General features: G+C 40.6%; 1 protein-coding gene and 1 pseudogene across 7 annotated transcripts in view; one reads left to right on the top strand and one right to left on the bottom strand.

Moving 5' to 3' along the window:
- Positions 1-3,168: 3,168 nt before the first annotated feature.
- The window catches only part of HDHD2 (haloacid dehalogenase like hydrolase domain containing 2), a 34,820-nt gene continuing 19,253 nt past the window's right edge, over positions 3,169-18,735 (top strand). Inside the window, exons 1-4 of one of the 7 annotated variants that reach the window (XM_045065601.1) lie at positions 3,488-3,660; positions 10,286-10,367; positions 11,433-11,543; positions 14,968-15,176. In XM_045065601.1, coding sequence (XP_044921536.1) covers positions 11,443-11,543; positions 14,968-15,176 — 310 coding nt within the window. In that variant the 5' untranslated portion in view covers positions 3,488-3,660; positions 10,286-10,367; positions 11,433-11,442. Of the gene's footprint in view, positions 3,390-3,487; positions 3,661-4,299; positions 4,644-9,919; positions 9,964-10,285; positions 10,368-11,432; positions 11,581-14,967; positions 15,177-18,735 lie in introns of those variants that run through there. The other 6 variants (XM_045065599.1, XM_045065600.1, XM_004752202.3 and 3 more) reach the window with 6 other exon arrangements.
- LOC123387713 lies at positions 7,164-7,321 on the bottom strand (annotated as a pseudogene).

Here is an 18,735-nt window from a genome sequence, read left to right as displayed (position 1 = left end):
TCAGAATTTTTAAAGGAAAGAAAAGAGACCTTGGCCTGATGCCATTTTCTTGTAAAACTTCACAGCACACCTTCATGCTCATTTAGTGGCAGGATACTGTCCGAGTTCAGACTCCAGCGGAGAGCAGTCGTAGCACGGCAGGATCAGAGTTTTGTGTAGCAAAGTGGGTCTGAGGAAACTGAAGAACTGAATCTCAAAATCTGTCATCTCTGGAGGCCACTTAACACAATGCTAGCTTCAGTGCCTGAAGGTCTGTAAGCTTTCGCAGGGTAGCCCTGATGTCCCCAGAGCAGAGATTCGGTAACCACGGTATCTTACTTAGTTGACAGTAACTTCAGTGTCTGCTTGCCTACCCACATCCTCCCCCTTGCCATTCTTGTTAACAGTTGGTGATCATTCTAGATTCCAAATCTCCATGATGTTTATGGTCCTAATGTATGCTGACCTTGTGTCTATATTCCTCTGACCTATCTCATGAAGGATCTTGGCTCAAGTGTAGATGTTAACCAAACGTATACCCTGATCCTTAGTTAAATACAGTTGTTTTCAAGTATTGATTATTAATGGTAGAACCAGATTTCAAAAGGGATAACACAGAACTATAATGCCCCACTATTTGAAACAGATGAGAGCAGCCTACTTATTTCTAGATGAAACAGGGATGCAAAGGCCCATTGTTTAACCTCCACCCCACTCTTGTCATCCTTTCTAAGGTCCTTCCACAAAACTCCCCCAAGTTTTTGAAAACATAGTTAAAATGAGTATCTTAAAAAAAAAAATCCCAGCTTTAGAGGAGGAAGTGTGATCTGTAGTATACTGGTATATGCTATCACTTGAGTGTATAGGTACTCATCAAGGGACTTGAGAGAAAGCAATATATTTGAGTAGTAAAAAGAGTGGGAGGCAGGATATTTGTAACATGTTGAGCAAAACCTTTTATCATGACTTAAGACAAACTTCCTAAGACCTCAATTGTTTTCTGTTGTTTCATCTGTAAAACTGGTCAAGAATTATTTCAGAACAGAAATCTGCTCCAGGTGATTTTTATATGTATACCTTTTCCAGGTCACTAACCTTTGATGCTAGGTGTACCTCAACCAAAGAGATGTTCTCCCAAAGTAAATGTTTTTAGTGAAATAAATTACTTTCTCGGTGCCTCATAGTTTCAAAGTTATTACCAATAAAATTTTGATACTAAGCAAAATGGGATTATTTTTTGCTGAAATTTTTCTTGGCTCCTGATTGGTCATTAGATGCCAGATATTGTGAAAACATTCTGTGCAAGGACTTCAGACGCATAATGGCCAGTGTCCAAGGGTATCGCTCAAGGTGAGTTGTGGAATCCTGCTGTTTTTGTTTCAGTTCTGACACTGCTTTCTTTACTCCCCCTTTGTGTTTTAGTACCATCTTTATCTTTTCCAAATTCAGCCCCTCCTTTTTCCTTTTTTGTCAATAACTGAAAATTTTTTTTTCAGTATTGAAGTATAGTTGGTGTGTAATGTTAATTTCAGGTGTATAACAGCGATTTGACAGTTCTGTACATGATGCAATGCTCACTCCATGAGTTTAGTCACCATCTGTTTAGACATCCCATCCCTCTTGACTCATCTTGGCCTTTGGCAAGCAAAAGCACTCGAGTCAAGAAGGAAGCCATTAGTCCTGTTCAGTCATGCCACATTATAGTCACTGACACCATCACTTACACTACCAAACTGCCCAAGCCTGAAAGTTAGTAGTTACCTTTTTTTTAAAAGATTAGTTATTTCACAGAACGAGACACAGCAAGAGAGTGAACACAAGCAGGGGGAGTGGGTGAGGGAGAAGCAGGCTTCCTGCTGGGCAGGGAGCCGGATGGCCTCGATCCCAGGACTCTGGGGTCATGACCTGAGCTGAAGGCAGGTACTTAATGACTGAGCCCTCCAGGTGCCCCCTTAGTAGTTATCTTGATGCCTACCTCTCCCTTACCAATTCAATCTCTAATAATTTCTGTTTTACCTCCTAAGATCTCCTGAATTTGTCTGCTTTGTTTCCCCACAATTTAGTGCAAGAATTGCTCTTGTAGCCCTGCAGTAGCTTACCTGGTCTCCTGTACAATTTGGTCCCTCTCCCATCCATTCTCCATACTGCAGCCAGAGTATTTAGAAAAATGCAAGTCTTAACATTACGCACTTGCTTAAAATCCTTCAGTGCTGTTTTAGTTCGCAGCTCTTAGTTCTGAAGGAGCAGATTCCTTTTCCTTTAACCAAGTATGCCCTTACATAAAAAACAGACTTAACAAATATGAATAAAACAAAAACAACCTTCAGACCGAGTGGGGAGGAAAAGTAGAGGGTCGCTAGTCCAGAGAACGTGTTCTAGCTCACAACATAGGCTGCAGCCCTGGGCAGAGGGGGTGTTGGATGGGTTCTGGTAGCCCCCAGGCAAGGAGTTCCATATATGCAAACCAGAGTGTGTATCCTACTAAGTCAGACTGCTCCAGAAAGTTTTTCATTTAGTCGTTTTCATAGAGAATGCATAAGATGACCACATCTGCACTCAAGAAGTTTTACTTATTTGAAGGCAGCCAATGTGGATCAGAGACTCCCAGTAGGTGCGTGGGAGAGGAGCAGTGAGGGAGATGGTTACACGCCACCTCAAGATACTGCTCCACTAGGGATGATAGGCAAGGCCTGGGGTTGCTCTCTAATGAGAGGCAGGATGGGAGAGTTGGCAGCTTAAGGTTTTGGAACAGCTGATGTAGGAAAAGAGGAACCTCGTTGCCTGAGGTAGGGGTTAACACAGCTGCAAATGCCAGATGCTATTCAAGTAGCAAAGCATAAAATGACTTAAGAGATCGGATATTTCACAGAAAGCATCACGGAGTTAACTTCCAAGTTACACCTCGAGAATGGGCATGAAGTGGTGCAGCGAGAGAGGGTGGCGGCAAAGAAAGGTACTCAGTACTTGGTTCACTAATGGGGCTGCAGAAGGGTAAAGAGCTGCTGAGCGAAGACAGAGGTTTCGTTTATCCTCCTACACTTGGGGCTAAGCAGGCCGTGCCCTTCAGGGAGCGGGTCTTAAGACAATTTTTACACCTCCAAAGTGGCAAGGAGCAAGCCTACACTCTAGAGTGAGGGCCCGCAACCCGGAAGCAGCCAAGGGCGGATGGGGCGGAGTTGGACGGGGGAGAGGCGGGACTTCCGGTGCGGCTGTCGGCCCAGTTTCCGGTGTCTAGCGGCTGCTTGCTTGCCTGGACTGGCCTTGAGGACGTTGCGGACGGCAGGGTTGTGCTGACTTTCCTGGTAGCGGGGCTTTTGCTGAGGACGGCGTGCGGAGCAGGGGTGAGGAGCCGCTCTGGGACGGGCGACTTCCCACCCGTGCGAAGGCTGCGTTTCTTTGTGAAATGCTGGGTGCGTCTCCAGGCCACCCCCCTCCTGGGCCGCGGACCAACCCGCGCTCGCGCTCTGAGATGACGGTCCCACCCCTCCGGGCGGGGGCGATTCCCGTGGCCGCTGGGCCGGCGCGCATGCGCGGAGTGAGGCTCCGAGCGCTTCCGCGGGGCTTGGGGGCCGTGGTGGTGCGGGGCTGTTTGTAGTCCTGGAGCACATCGCGATTCTGGTGTGGTAGACATCCCACGGGACCTGCCCCCTGGACTGTTTTTCGAAGCTGATGTCCCTTCCGGTCAGTCTGGCCAGGTCCTGGATTTTGCAGTGGGGCGGAGTGCAGTGACCAGTCCTGAGGCCCTCCATCCAGGAGGTGGAGGAGCTCGCAGTTGTTAGTGCTGAAAGACCTTTGTTCCTGGAATCCTCCCGGTCAGCTGAGACCGGGATTCATGAATTGGGTTAACTCACAAGCCCATACTGAGCGGTCAGTAGTGCCGCGGAAAAGGCCACAACAGCTCCTTTCCTCATAGAGCTTAACACTTTGGACCGAGTGATTAAGTGGAGTGATAGGAGCAAGCTAGGAGCTCCTGGCCGGTCCTTGGGCGAAAGGAGTTGCACTCGGGAATGCCAGAGGAAAGGATGCTAATCTGAGACCTATAAACTGCAGTTGTCCAGGAGAAAGGAGGATGTAGGGGACAGGTGTGGTAGAAGTCAGAAAACAAAAGGATTTCCAAAGTCCAGCGATGAGGGAGGTAGAGTATAGGGCTGGTAGCCTCCTGCAGTGCTGTGGAACTTGGGCGTCGAGTAGAGGGGAAGGAGTTGGAGAGGTGAACCCAGGGCTCCTCACAGCAGGGTTCATTGTTAAAGACTTTTCCCTGAGGACCTTGCAGAGCAACTGGAAGTTTTTTTGTTTGTTTGTTTGTTTGTTTGTTTTAAGATTTACTTATTGCCAGAGACAGAGGAGAGGGAACACAAGCAGGAAGAATGGGAGAGGAGAAGCAGGCATCCCGCAGAGCTGGCAGCCCCGTGTGGGATTGGATCTCGGGACCCTGGGACCTTGACCTGATCCTGAGGCGGACGCTTAAGGACTGAGCCACCCAGGCGCCCCCAACTGGAAGATTTTTAACTGGATGGTGACTGAAAACTAGTGTCATTTATGGAGTGCATACAATGGTTCCAGACTTTTTCACCAGAAATACATAGGGAAGAAAAGAGAGTTAGTATTCCCCAGGAGGTCTAGGAGGCATATCCTGAAAAGCCCCAACTTCGCAGGAGAAAATGGTTTGTTGAAAACTCTTGTCTTAAATATTTATTCAAGATTTGAATGATATGCCAAAGTATAGACTTGGTTTGGTAGAAAATGTTTTCTCAAATTCTCCGTTTATTCTGAGGCTTTAGGACTTTGTGTCATATGTATCCTGTGATTTCTGTTGGCCTTGACGTGTGCCTCAGATTCTCTCCCCTCCCCCCACATACTTAACACAGCCTTTCTGTGTGCACAGCAGTGTTCACAACACGTGTTACTTTCTGTAATTGACCTGTCAACCCCTAGAGTTGGGTGTAATTCTTTCTACTTTAGTAATGAAGAGCCGGAGGCTGAAAGATTAAGAAAGTTGCCCAGGTTCACACAGCTAGTGAGCTGACATTCAAACCCAGCCATGTGCAGCCCCTTTGTTCTTGGACTTCGCTAAACTACTTCGCTTCAGGTAGCGGATTTTGGGCTAGAAATAAGATTTGAAGCAAAGAAGACACTTAGGGAGTTGTTCAAATAGGCTAGATGAGACGTAGTTTCAAAACCAAGATCGTTTTATGGGGTGCCTGGGTGGCTCAGTGGGTTAAAGTCTCTGCCTTCGGCTCAGGTCATGGTCCCAGGGTCCTGGGATTGAGCACCGCATCAGGCTCTCTGCTTGGCAGGGAGCCTGCTTTTCCCATCTCTGTCTGCCTCTCTGCCTACTTGTGATCTCTGTCTGTCAAATAAATAAATAAAATCTTTTAAAAAAAATAATAAAAAAACCAAGATCGTTTTAGTAATTATGGAGAGAAGTGAGTAGATTCAAAAGAGGCAGAGCTGAGGTGACTTGGCATTTGATTGAGTGGGAGGAAGGAGTGGGAGAGGCTGGTGGCTACGTCTGGATTGCTGGGATGGCCATTCCCTCATAAGGATTGTAGGAAAGAGCAGCTTGGAGGGTAAAGAGGGCTTGCTGTCCTGAGATGCACCACAATATTCAAAAGGAGATGTCCTTCTGAAGTATCTTGAAAAGTTCCTTTTGGCATGAGAGAGAATTTACTTTTCTTCTCTGCACTGAATATGGGCCATTCATTATCAGCTATTGATGGCTTTCTAAGTTAAATTTCCTATAACCTGTTCAAACTATGGGAGACGGTGGGACATGGACCCAAGAAAAAAGACATGGACTACTTCCAAAGCCTTTGCCTGTTCTTTGGAGGTGACACATGTATTTTACAATTATATTTTATCAAATACTGACCTGTAGATCAACTAACAAGTATTATAGGGGTTCAGACGAGGTCATGGCAGAAGTGGCCATGACCTATACTGGGACTAATTAAGGAAGTGTGTTTTGAGGTTTGAGTGGGGCATCTCAGTTTTGTTTTGTTTTGTTTTGTTTTTCTTCTAGACCTGTCAGTCACTCTCAGATATGTAATGCTCCAGAGAGCATTTTAGGATTTAAAAGTTATGTTCTGTGGAACTGATGAAAGCAAAAATAGCCTTTTAAAATGCTTTGGTAACATTAAGCCTATGTGGATACTTCAATAAGGATTAATATTATCAGTATTTATTATGACCATTTGCTGGCTCTAGCTGTACAGGTTTTGTTCTTTGTTGTTTTTTTTAACTGCAATTCTTTTGTTGTCTGTCCAGTCTTGTTTATATTTTGTTCTTTATTACCTTCAGAGTTAACATTTTTTATTGAGTACAGATGTTGCCCATTTTTCTACTGGTTGTTTGTCTTAATATTTATAGTTTATATTTTCTGGATTTTGGTCCTTCCTCACATGTAGAGAAAATTTGTTTTTCATTCTGTATGTTTTCACTCTTTTTCTCTCTTTCCAGTACTTTTAAAAACTCTTTTCCAGTAATTGAATTTATCTGCCTTTTCCTTTATGGTTGGTGCTTTTTATATCTTTTTTTTTCCTAAGATTTTATTTATTACTTATTTGACAGAGAGAGACACAGCAAGAGAGGGAACACAAACAAGGGGAGTGGGAGAGGGAATAGCAGGCTTTCCGTTGAGGAGGGAGCCCTATGTGGGGCTCAATCCCAGGACGCTGGGATTATGACCTGAGCCGAAGGCAAAAGCTTAACCGACTGAGCCACCCAGGCTCCCCGGTGCTTTTTGTAGCTTAATAAAAAGCCATTCCGATTCTCAAGTCATGAAGATATTCTATCTAAAAGTTTTACAGTTTTGCCGTAAACATGCAGTCATTTAATCTACCTGGGAAAAAATTGTGTGTGGTGCTATATGGGAGTGCAGTTTAATTTTTTCTGACACCATTTTGTTGACCACATCATTCTTTCTTCATGTATCTGGAATTACCTCTGTCATGTCCGGTTTCTACACATGGGATGGGGGTCTTTTTCTGGATTCTCTCTTCTGTTCCGGTGATTACTTTGTCTCCTTATGTGCTAATACCACAACATCTTAACTAATTATGAGACCTCATTAATCAAATTTGTATATTAAGTAAAGCAAGGTCCCACCTTCTTTTTCTTCTCCAGTCTTGGCTGAAGTATGTTGGTTATCTCTGGCCATTTGCACTGATGTCTAGCTTTTAGAATCAGCTTACCAAGTTCCACAAAATATTCTTTGAGATAATGATTTAAATTGCCCTGAGCCTAAATAGATCATTACAGGGAAAACTGACATCTTTACAATTAGCAATAATCGCGCCTCGGATAAACCTCATTGGCTACAATACTGCCACTGCACAAAGCTGACATCTTTACAATATTGGGTCTTTTAATCCATGAAAATGGTACATCTATATATTTAACTCATTTTTTGTGGCTTTCATTGAAGTTTTTAAATTTTGACCTAAAAATGTCGACATCATTAGACTTTCCTGGTTACTTTACATTTTATGACACTGTTGCAAGTAATATTTTTAAATTTGTTTTCTAAATATTTTTAGTGACATAGAAATGATAATGATTTTTAATATTAATTGCTATACTTTCCTGCTGGTTCAGCATCTTAAATTTTTGTATATACACTCATAACATGTATGAATAGCAATAGTTTTCTCTTTTCCAGTTCTTATACCTTGTTTTTCTTGCCTGACTACACTAACTAGGATATGATTTACACTGTTAAGTGGAAGTGGTCTTAGTAACATCCTTGTGTTTTTCTTATCTCTAAGATGTTTCCAGTATTACTGATAAGTCTAATGTTGGCTGTAGGCTTTTGTAGTTAGTCTTTATCAGCTTGTAGAAGTTGCCTGCCATTTTTATGTTGCTTAGAGTATTTTAGTATGTATAGGTGCTGAGTTTTATCAAATGCTTTTTTTGCATGAATTGATATGATCAGACATTATTTTACTTCTTTCATTTGTTAATGTGGTAAATACAGTGATTGGTTTTCTAATTTAAACCAACCTAGTATTAATAGGATAACCCCAATTTGGTAATGAATTTTTTATTATATGTTACTAGATGGGCAGTTATTTTCTTTCAGCACACTGAAAATACTATTCTAATGTGTTTTGGTTGTCATCGTTGCTAGTGTGAAGTCAGCTATCAATCAGTCTCTTGGGTCTTTGAAAGTAATGTATCTTTTCCCGTGGCTGCCTTCAGGATCTTTTTCTTTGCTTTCAGTATACAGCAGTTTAGATAATGGACTTCTTTTTATTTTGCTTGGAATGCGTTGGGCTTTCTCAGTCTGTTTTGCACAGATTTTCAGTCTTTTATTCATTAAACTTGCAGGCCTTATCCAGTGGATTTGTCTGATAATCACATTTATCACAGGAGCCCTTACAGGACAGCTTTATGCTTGGTTGTTTCTGCAGGTTCTTCTCCCTTATGGTCCTTGTTTCTTTAGGTTACGTGCTCATTGTGCTTAGAATTTTATTTTATTTGATTTGTGGGATTTCTTTGCTGTTTGGGCTGAAAGTCATATCTTGGGGAGGATTTGCATTTGCTTCAGCAGGCACCTGCTAGTCAAGGTCATTCTAATTAAAATCTTGAAGGTTCTCTGAGGACTTACCTTCGATGATGTGAGTTTAGTCTGCAGACTGGGTCCAGGGCTGGCTTATGTTTCCACATTCTCTGTAGCATTTTCTTCCTTTCACTCTTTGGTCCAAGTTTCATAGCAGTTGATTTTCTTGTAGTCGCCTGAGATGGTGGAGTGGGAGTGCCAGTGATGGTTTATTTCTGGCTCATCCTTACAGGGAAGGCTCTGCACTTAGATTGGGAGGATCTCTTTCTAAAGGTGGGCTCTGAGTTTTATTTTGTATTCCCTGAAGGGGCCAAGGAGTTGGGGGACTCAAGGTAACCTAGTGTGGGCAGATGCTCTTAGGGCCAAAACAGGCTGTGGTATTCTGCTCATCTTCTGGTTTGTTACTTTATTCAGATCTAAGAAATCCTTATTTTCTTCCTTACTCCTTGAAGCTTTACATACATGCACGCATGCACGCGCACACACGCACACACATATACATACATTTGCACCCTTGAACAGCATGTGTTTGAACTGCACTGGTCCACTTACATGACTTTATTTCCCATAAATACAGTATAATACTGTAAATGTATTTTCTCTTCCTTACAATTTTCTTAACATTTCCTTCTCTAGCTTACTTTATTGTAAAAATACAATATACAATACATACAACATACAAAATATGTGTTAACCTAGTGCTTATGTTATTCATAAGGCTTCCGGTCAACAGCAGTCTGTTAAAGCAGTTAAGTTTTGGTGGAGTCAGAAATTATACTTGGATATCCAGCTGTGCAGGGGTCAGCATCCCTAACCCCTGTGTCATTCAAGGGGTGTGTGTTTGTGTGTGTGTGTGTGTGTTTTAATCTAGTATTGTTAGGTTTCATTTGGAGCATTAATTTGGTCACTTAGCCAGCTATATTATAGGAAGCCCAAGTCCAAGAATGAGTTGTGTTTTTTTTGTTTTGTTTTGTTTTGTTTTTTTTAAAGATTTTATTTATTTGACAGAGAGAGATTACAAGTAGGCAGAGAGAGAGGGAAGCAGGCTCCCTGCTGAGCAGAGAGCCCGATGCGGGACTCGATCCCAGGACCCTGAGATCATGACCTGAGCCGAAGGCAGCGGCTCAACCCACTGAGCCACCCAGGCGCCCCGAGTTGTTTTTTTTGTTTGTTTGTTTTTGTTTGTTTTTAAGCAAAGAAGCATACCAGAGTTTATTCATCCACAAATACGTATTTACTTTTCAAAGGAGTCAGCATAGGAGATTACAAGTTTCTGCCGTTGCCCAAGATATATTTAGAATCTTTTTTTTGGAATTGGTTTCAGAGCTGTAACATAATCTTTTAAATATCTTTATTACCTATATTTTTCATCCTTTAAAGGTGAAACTTGGGCTTACCAAAGGATCCAGCAACCACACTCCTAGGTATTTACCCAAATAAATGGAAAACTTCTCTTAACGCAAAAACCTGTGCATGGTGCTCGCTTCGGCGGCACATATACTAAAAACCTGTGCATGAATGTTTATAACTGCTTTATTCAGGATCACTGAAAACCAAAGAGACCAAGGTAAAATTCAAGCAGAGAATGGATAAACTGTGGTATATCCACATTGTGGGGTACTATTCAGTAACAAGAGGGATGAGCTTTATTGATTCTAGCAAAAACGTGGATGGATCGTAAATGCATTTTGCTAAGGAAAAGAAGCCCACCTCAACAAGCTACATATTCTATGATTTTATTGATAGGACACTCTGAAAAGGAACAAGGGACAGAATAACAATTGTTGCCAGGAGTTGGTGGAGGAGAGAGCAGTTGACTATAAAGGAGGTACACAGGGGACATTATAGAGGGATGTCTTTTATACTTGTTTGTATGTCGGAAATATTTTATTATTATAAAAACAAAAATGGAAGAAAAAATGAATAAGCTTAAAAAAACTAAAAATGAAGTCCCATTCTCATCTCTTTAGTTTCCCTACTGTTCTCATCCACTCTGTAATTTTTAAACAGTACATATGCCTTATATGCCTTTGTATATATGATGTAGCTCATAATAAGAAAATTTTAAAGGGGAAAAAATGCAGAAGGAAAGTTGAATGTGGTTAAGGTAGGGGAAACATCTCCTGACTAAGATTACTTTATAGCTTGAAATTTCCTTCTCAGTGACCTGTGAACACTGATATCTCCTTGATTACATATACCATATCAGGCTATCATGGTGGAGATGGGCAAGCAGAACATTTCCTTCCTTCCTTCCTTTCTTTTTAAAGATTTTAAAAATTTACTCATATATAGAAAGAGAGTGTGCACACCTGCATGTAAGCAGAGGGAGGGGCAGAGGAAGAAGGGGAGAGAATCTCAAGCAGACTCGACCAGAGCCTGACATGGCTCTGTGCCTCGACCCTGAGATCATGACCTGAGCCAAAGTCAAGAGTCGGACACTGAACCGAGTGAGCCACCCAGGCGCCCCTCAGCACTTTCATCATATATAGTAAAAGATGAAAAAGATTTTGCCCATGATTTAAGGCTTCCATTCACCCATTCTTCAGAGTACATTTGCTCATATTTAAAATAAATTTTTGAATGAATTGTTCCACCAAAGAATTATTTTAAGAAATCTGAAAGTAAATAGTAACTTCTCTTTTATTATTCCCCTTCCTATGGTTTTAATTCAAGATTTTTTTTTTTTTAAGAAAAATCAAACATTATAGAAGTTCTATGGGTCAAATTTTAGATTTTTTTATTTTTTAAAACAATTTTTTTTTCCTAAAAGAATCAGCTTAACATGAAGCAGTATTTTTCTGGATATGAATGATATTTTTGAAGACTTACCAGTTTTTAATTGTCCATTGTTTCCTAAACTGTATTTTTAATTTCATTTGCTCTCTCCTAGGGAATGAAGGATGGCAGCACGCCGTGCGTTAAAAGCTGTTTTGGTGGATCTCAATGGCACACTTCACATTGAAGATGCAGCTGTGCCAGGCGCCCAGGAAGCTCTTAAAAGGCAAGCTATTCTCCAGGTTCAGCTGACAAATATGTTTGTAAGTGCCATTTTACCAAGGCAGATCATTAGCTAAATGGATGGCCTTACGATGGCATTTCACCAGCTTACCATATATACAGGAACTGCCTTGGGTTTAGCTAGAAGATGTATGCACTGTAATATCCTCCAAACACTGTATTCTAAACCTTTATTAGGTTTGGCCTTTTGATCTAGTGCTTTTGTTCTTTGTGTGTGTGTGTCTTTATCTAACTCAGTAATGTAAATTTGGGAATAAAAACTTAAGATTCTAAAGTATGGAATAAATACCCATTGGAAAATCACAAATGAATCCTGGAATCACAAAATGAAACACACACATACACAAAGGCATAGTTCTGCCTACTCCCTTCACCCAGAATTTAGCATTGAGTGTGCAACTGCTTGAGTAAAATTTAGTAAGAGGCTTGAAATTTTATATTGCTTTCTGTCAGCTACATATAATGCTTTTGAAGGCTAGAGACTAGCTTACATTTCTCTCTCTCTCTTTTTTTTTTTTTTTTTTAATTTGAAATACAACTTTACTCTGATTCTAAATGAAGAGGAATGGGAATGACAGTGACAGACGAGATTACGCCACTGGATATTGTGATGGGATTAGAGTAGTCTCATATCTGAAACTCAGGAGGGTATGGTTGCATTCCAAAACAGCTAAATATGCAGGTCCAAAAAAACGAAGGTACTTTTTAAACGACCACATTCACTCCAAAGCCCATTCATCTCCTTCAGCATCCAAAGGTTAAGCACGTGTCCAGCTCGGCTGTATCATAAAGTGGCAGACATGTTGCACCACTGACATCATAGGACAGTTATCCTAGAACTAGACTTCTGCCACTGGGCTTCAGCTACCATTCTTCTTGGGTCACTGTTCTCACCCCGGGGTGCAGGTATCTTGAGCAGCCTCCGGCTCGTGCTCTTCCTGTGCTGGCTGAGCTGGCTCCGTGTCCGCCACTGGTGGGGCAGCAGCAGACATGGCCACACACCCACATAGCACATTGGCATGTTTTCACACCCTCGGACCAGATCTCTATGCCAGTTAGGCACATTCTTGTAAGTAATCCTTGGCGTTACATCAAATATTACAGTGGCACCCTGGGCTTGGACGTCACAGCCATCTCAGCCCACCAGATTTCTCCTGATGAGCCGTATCCCATACATTGAACTTAGTAGGTCCTCTGCTGGTATGGAACATGAAGGGATGGACCTCAACACCCAGGGTGGCTCCATACTTCTCAAATTCAGTCTGATGATGTTTCATGAACATAGTTTTTCTGGTACTACCATTGCCTGCCAACACAAGTTTGAACTGGACTTGGGGTTCTCCTTGGGCAGCCATCGTGCTGGTACTTCCAGAAGCATCTCCGGCTGTCTGACTGAGCTCTTCTATTTCTGATGTATCAATCACAGTACTTAACACAAGTCTACATACAAACTGGGGACATGGGAAAAGTTTATTAAAGTGAACCAAATGTGTTTGCTTCTGAGTTCTGAAAAAGATACTCATTGATATGACATAACTAATAATGTTACTAAGTACTTTCATCCTGAAATAATTTAGGGAAGTTTTCAGAAATCAGCAGTAATGAGCCTGTGGTGCTTATCATTTTCCAACCTGAAAATATTCATAGTACGCTGTTAATTCAGAAAATATCGTGACCAGGGTCACAGGGCCAGGTAGTAAAGCAAAAGAGTGACACAGACTTTGGACTCTCCAGGAGCTTATTTCCCGTTGGGGGAATCAGTAAACATGAAGAGGCTTTTGTATCTGGTAGACTTCAGTTGGAATCTCTCAGTTTTGTTAGAATTATGATATCTGTTAGAGGTGGACATGTTTAAAACCAAAAGAAACCCCATTGTAGGGTTGGACTTTCTCTTGACAGAGTTGCTCTCCTAGGTAGGATTTCTAGGGAAAAGGATGCCTGTTGTTCAGTCCATTCTACTGGGTAAGAGCTTTTGCTGCTTAGATGATGAGCTTTCTACTGTGGATCCAAAGAATTTCTTTCTGGTGAACAGTGGACAACATTTCTAAGTTGCCCAATAAGCTGTGAGCCTGCCAGTCTTGGGGAACGGGAGTCTACACACTATTCTCTTACTGGCACTGCAGGCTTTCCATCCCAAAGAAATCACTGTATCTTGCATTGCTGGTTTGTGTTTCTGTGGATACAAAAGAAACTAAGGGAAGTTGAAGGACTAGTCAAAAGAAAAGTGTTTTTAAAAATCCTCATTAAAAGTGATGTGGTAATTTCCATTCTTGTACTGGTTCATTTTTAATTATGTTGATGGTAGTTATGTTGAAGTCATCAGTTTCTTTTGAGAGATAAATCACCAAATTTAATGTGTTTTTCAGAAAAGCTATCACACAGATATTATCCAGATAATCATGATTACAGTGAACCATTTAATCAAGGAAATGTATTTAATGTTCTTTGGGTGAATAGTTAAAAATGTTTTTTCTGATTTATTTGCTTGCTTGTTTTAAATTGTTAGTGCTGTTATGTTTTGTGTCCATTCAAGAGAGGCATAAAATAAAAAGCAACAGGGTATCGATACAAAATTTTAAATTGTGGTTAAATTAAAATTATTTGTGGATTTTAGATTAAAATACTTTAAGGCTAAGAAAATAATTTCCATTTTTAAAGAAAGCTAGACTATCACGAATTCTCTCTCTGGCTGCCAGTTTAGGTTCCAGGAGCAGATCACGGAATTAAAACAATCCTGTATGTAGGTAGTTCAAGGGGAAAACACGTTTAGGTCTGTACAACTGGAATGTTTCTTTGAGCATTCCAGATAGTTTCTGTTAACTTAGTAACAGAGGGTTTAGCCTGACTCTGATTGACTGCTAAGAAGGAATAAGCATACTGAAGTGTCCCCTGTTTCTTCACATAGGAGTTCAGAAGTTGTACCACAACATAGATCTGAGTTGCCCATGGGCTCTACTGACCCCCTTCTGTGCAGAGCTGAGCAGTCACTTAACTCCTGGCTTCTGTTGTCCGGTCTTTAAGAGAACACTGCACTAGTAGATAATCTCTAAAATAACTTTCTCTTTCATAATCTGTGAGTACAGTGGTTACTAAACTCTGTTTTGTTTTTTCATTTCTTTACTAAAACCCTGAGGTAAAACTCAGTTTCAGAAGGCCTTCAGAGAGGTAGACATACATAGATAGCTTTTACAGTTAGACGGTGCAGCCTTCGAAGATGAAGCAGTCCACAGGGTGCGGATGGTTTGTAAAAATCTGGATAGGTTACAAAAACAAGCTTATTGGCCATAAAAACATTGGCTTGGTGACTTACTCTTCATTTTCTGACCTCTGGCACGTTTTTGTAAATCCGGTTTTATGGGGCTAGAGTGTAAAAGCTGCTTGTTGACATATGAATTTGACTTTCCCAGGTTGCGTGGAGCTTCTGTAATGGTTAGGTTTGTGACCAATACAACCAAAGAGAGCAAGCAAGACCTACTGGATAGGTTGAAAAAATTGGAGTTTGATATCTCTGAAGATGAAATATTCACTTCGCTGACTGCAGCCAGAAATTTAGTAGAGCAGAAACAAGTTCGACCCATGCTGCTAGTGGATGATCGGGCGCTCCCTGATTTCAAAGGTAGGGGACATTTGGAAATATACAGAAATTGGTTCCTCACATTTGCTTCTAAGTCATTCTTAAAACTGGACGTTAAAACATTCTTAAAACTGGACATTTTGTCAGATTTCCTCTTATTATTGAAATGGTCAACAGATAGTTTTAATAAGTTCATGTTTCTCAAATCTGGTTTCTTTGTTGTTGGTTTTAAGATTTTATTTATTTATTTGACAGAAAGAGCAAGAGAGGGAAAAAAGCAGGGGGAGTGGGAGAGGGAGAAGCAGGATTCTTGCTGAGCAAGAGGCCTAATGCGGGGCTTGATCCCAGGATCCTGGGATCATGACCTGAGCTGAAGGCAGACGGTTAATGACTCAGCCGCCCAGGCACCCCTCTCAGACTTCTTTTGACTACATGCCACAATATGCACACATAATATAGTAACCCAGTAGATAAGTATTTGTGTTTATGTGTGTTAAACAATACTTACTCCTACTATATGAGATGTACTCCATTTTCTGTTTGGTTTACTTTATTGTTTATTTGAATTTGATGCTGCTTAGAGCCCTCCAAATTAGCTTCTTAATCTGCTAATGGATCATGGCCCACAGTTTGAAAAAACACAGGTCAGAATCACTTTATGTATTATAATCCTCAATCCAGGAGCCACTGTATTAATTTGATTAAATGAAATATGTTAGAATCTTACATTTTATTTCAGTTTTAATGGAACTAATATGATCTCATTTATAAATGATTGATTATGAGTAGTTTCTGTTTATGATGGGTTTGGCTTTTGAGGCTGATGAATAAATCTTAATAATATTGTGAAAAAAAATAGATATTCTGTATCATGTGAAGTTTTTACAATGCATAAAATACTTTTAATCAAAATAAAATAAAACTTTTTTCTTTAAAAAAATTGACAGACCCTGGGAAAATATCCTGTTTTTTATGAAGCTTTGCCACATTACTTCTTTTTATAAATGATACTCAGAGTGAAATGACACAATATAGAAAAATGGATATAAGTACCTCATTATAAAATCTTACGATGATTTTACAAATAATGATGAGGGAAATTCAGCGTGACTATATTGTTCGGCAGAACCTTGAAACTTGTCCTATCAGGAAGTAGAACAGTGTATCAAGCAGAGTTATTATTTGAAACAGAAAGCCAACTTTGGCTGAACTAAACAGAAAATATATTTATTAAAAGAATCTGGGGTACCTGGGTGGCTCAGTGGGTTAAAGCCTCTGCCTTCAGCTCAGGTCATGATCCCAGGGTCCTGGGATCGAGCCCCGCATTGGGCTCTTTGCTCAGCAGGGACCCTACTTCCTCCTCTCTCTCTGCCTGCCTCTCTGTCTACTTGTGATCTCTGTCTGTCAAATAAATAAATAAAATCTTTAAAAAAAAAAAAAAAAGAATCCGAATGCTGACTAGATATAAAATGGAGCACCTCCTATGGAGAGGAATTTGGCATTAGCAAAACCGGGTATGAAGCAGAGCTGCCACTGGTAGGAATCCATCCCTAAGAGGTAGCTACAAAAATACACCATGGCATGTGATTAGAATTGTTCATTATGGCCTTATTTGAAATAACAAAAGATTGGAAACAATATGAATGTTCATTGGAAGAGGCTGATTGTTTCAACTATGATATGTCCCCAAAACGGAATGGCTTGTAGCTGGAAAATAAGGAAGGGCAAATTCTGTCTCCTGATAAGGAGTGGTCTTCATAGGATATATTAAGTGAAAAAGCAGGGTGTAGGAAACCTTACATATTTTTACGTAAGAAAATGAGAGAGAAATGGATATGTGTTTGTCTTATATTTGTGAAAGGAATCTAAAGAAGAATACGTGGGAAACTAGGAAGAGTGATTATCTAAACAGGAGGAAGGAAGAAAGTGATAGGAGACAAGACTTCTCTGCAAGTACCTTGTTTATAGCGTTGCCTTTGGAACCATGTAAATGTTTTGCATGTTTGAAAGGTGGTTAAAAAGTAAAAAACAAGCCAGTCCCTGAAAACCAAAATCAAATTGGAACAAATAAATTTAATTCTGTATCAAGTTGGTGACATATTCACTCAGAGAAGAGACTTACTTCAAATGACTTTAAAATACAGTATTTTTTAAAAATACTTTATTTAATTGACAGAGATCACAGGCAGGCAGAGCGTGGGGACCAGGGGAAGCAGGCTCTCTGCTGAGCAGAGAGCCCGATGTAAGGCTCGATCCCAGGACCCTGAGACCATGGCCTGAGCCGAAGGCAGAGGCTTAACCTACTGAGCCACCCAGGAGCCCCTAAAATATAGTATTTTGATGGTTTGTTCCATAGAGGGGTAAATTCTAAGGATAAAAGCACTGCAAAGGATGGCATGATACTGTATGTTGAAAACTCAAAAGACTCCACCCCAAAATTGCTAGGACTCATACAGGAATTCAGCAAAGTTTCCGGATATAAAATCAGAATGCACAGAAATCAGTTGCATTTCTATACAATAGCAATGAGAGAGAAGAAGAGAAATTAAGGAGTTGGTCCCATTTACAGTTGCACCCAAAACCGTAAGGTACCTAGGAAAAAAACCTAACCAAAGAGGCAGATAATCTATACTCAGAGCTATAGAACTATAGTTCACTCAGGGAAGAAATTGAGGAAGACACAAAGACATGGAAAAACATTCCATGCTCATGGATTCGAAGAACAAATATTGTTAAAACGTCTGTGCTACCTAGAGCAATCTATACATTTAATGCAATCGCTGTCAAAATACCATCAACTTTTTTCACAGAGCTGTAACAAATAATCTTTAAATTTGATAGAACCAGAAAAAACCCTGAATAGCCAAAGGAATATTGAAAAAGAAAGCCAAAGTTGATGGCATCATAATTCTGGACTTCAAGCTCTATAACAGAGCTGTGATCATCAAGACAGTATGGTACTAGCACAAAACAGACACATAGGTCAGTGGAACAGAATAGAGAGCCTAGAAATAGACCCTCAACTCTATAGTCAACTAATCTTAGACAAAGCGAGGAAGAATGTCCAGTGAATAAAAGACTCTTGTCAAAAAATCATGTTGGGAAAATTGGACAGACATATGCAAAAGAATGATACTGGACCATTTCCTTACACCACCCACAAAAAGAGACTCAAAATGGATAAAAGACCTAAATGTGAGACAGGAATCCATCAAAATCTCAGAGGAGAACACAGGCAGCAACCTCTTCGACCTCAGCCACAGCAGATTTGTGCTAGACATGTCTCCAAGGGCAAGGGAAACAAAAGCAAAATGAAGTATTGGGATTTCATCAGGATTAAAAGCTTTTGCACAGCAAAGGAAACAGTTTACAAAACCAAACGACAACTGACAGAATGGGAGAAGATATTTGCAAATGACAGATAAAGGGCTAGTATCCAAAATCTATAAAGAACTTACCAAACCCAACGCCCAGAGAACAAAGAATCCAATCAAGAAATGGGCAGAAGACATGAGCAGACATTTCTGCAAAGACGACATCCAGTTGGCCAACAGACACATGAAAAAATGCTCAGCATCACTAACCATCAGGAAAATACAAA

The sequence above is a fragment of the Mustela putorius genome, unplaced genomic scaffold (genome assembly GCF_011764305.1).
Source record: "Mustela putorius furo isolate JIRA1106 unplaced genomic scaffold, ASM1176430v1.1 tig00003858_pilon_pilon_pilon, whole genome shotgun sequence".
Lineage (NCBI taxonomy): Eukaryota > Metazoa > Chordata > Mammalia > Carnivora > Mustelidae > Mustela > Mustela putorius.
This window is presented reverse-complemented; position numbering and strand designations above follow the sequence as displayed.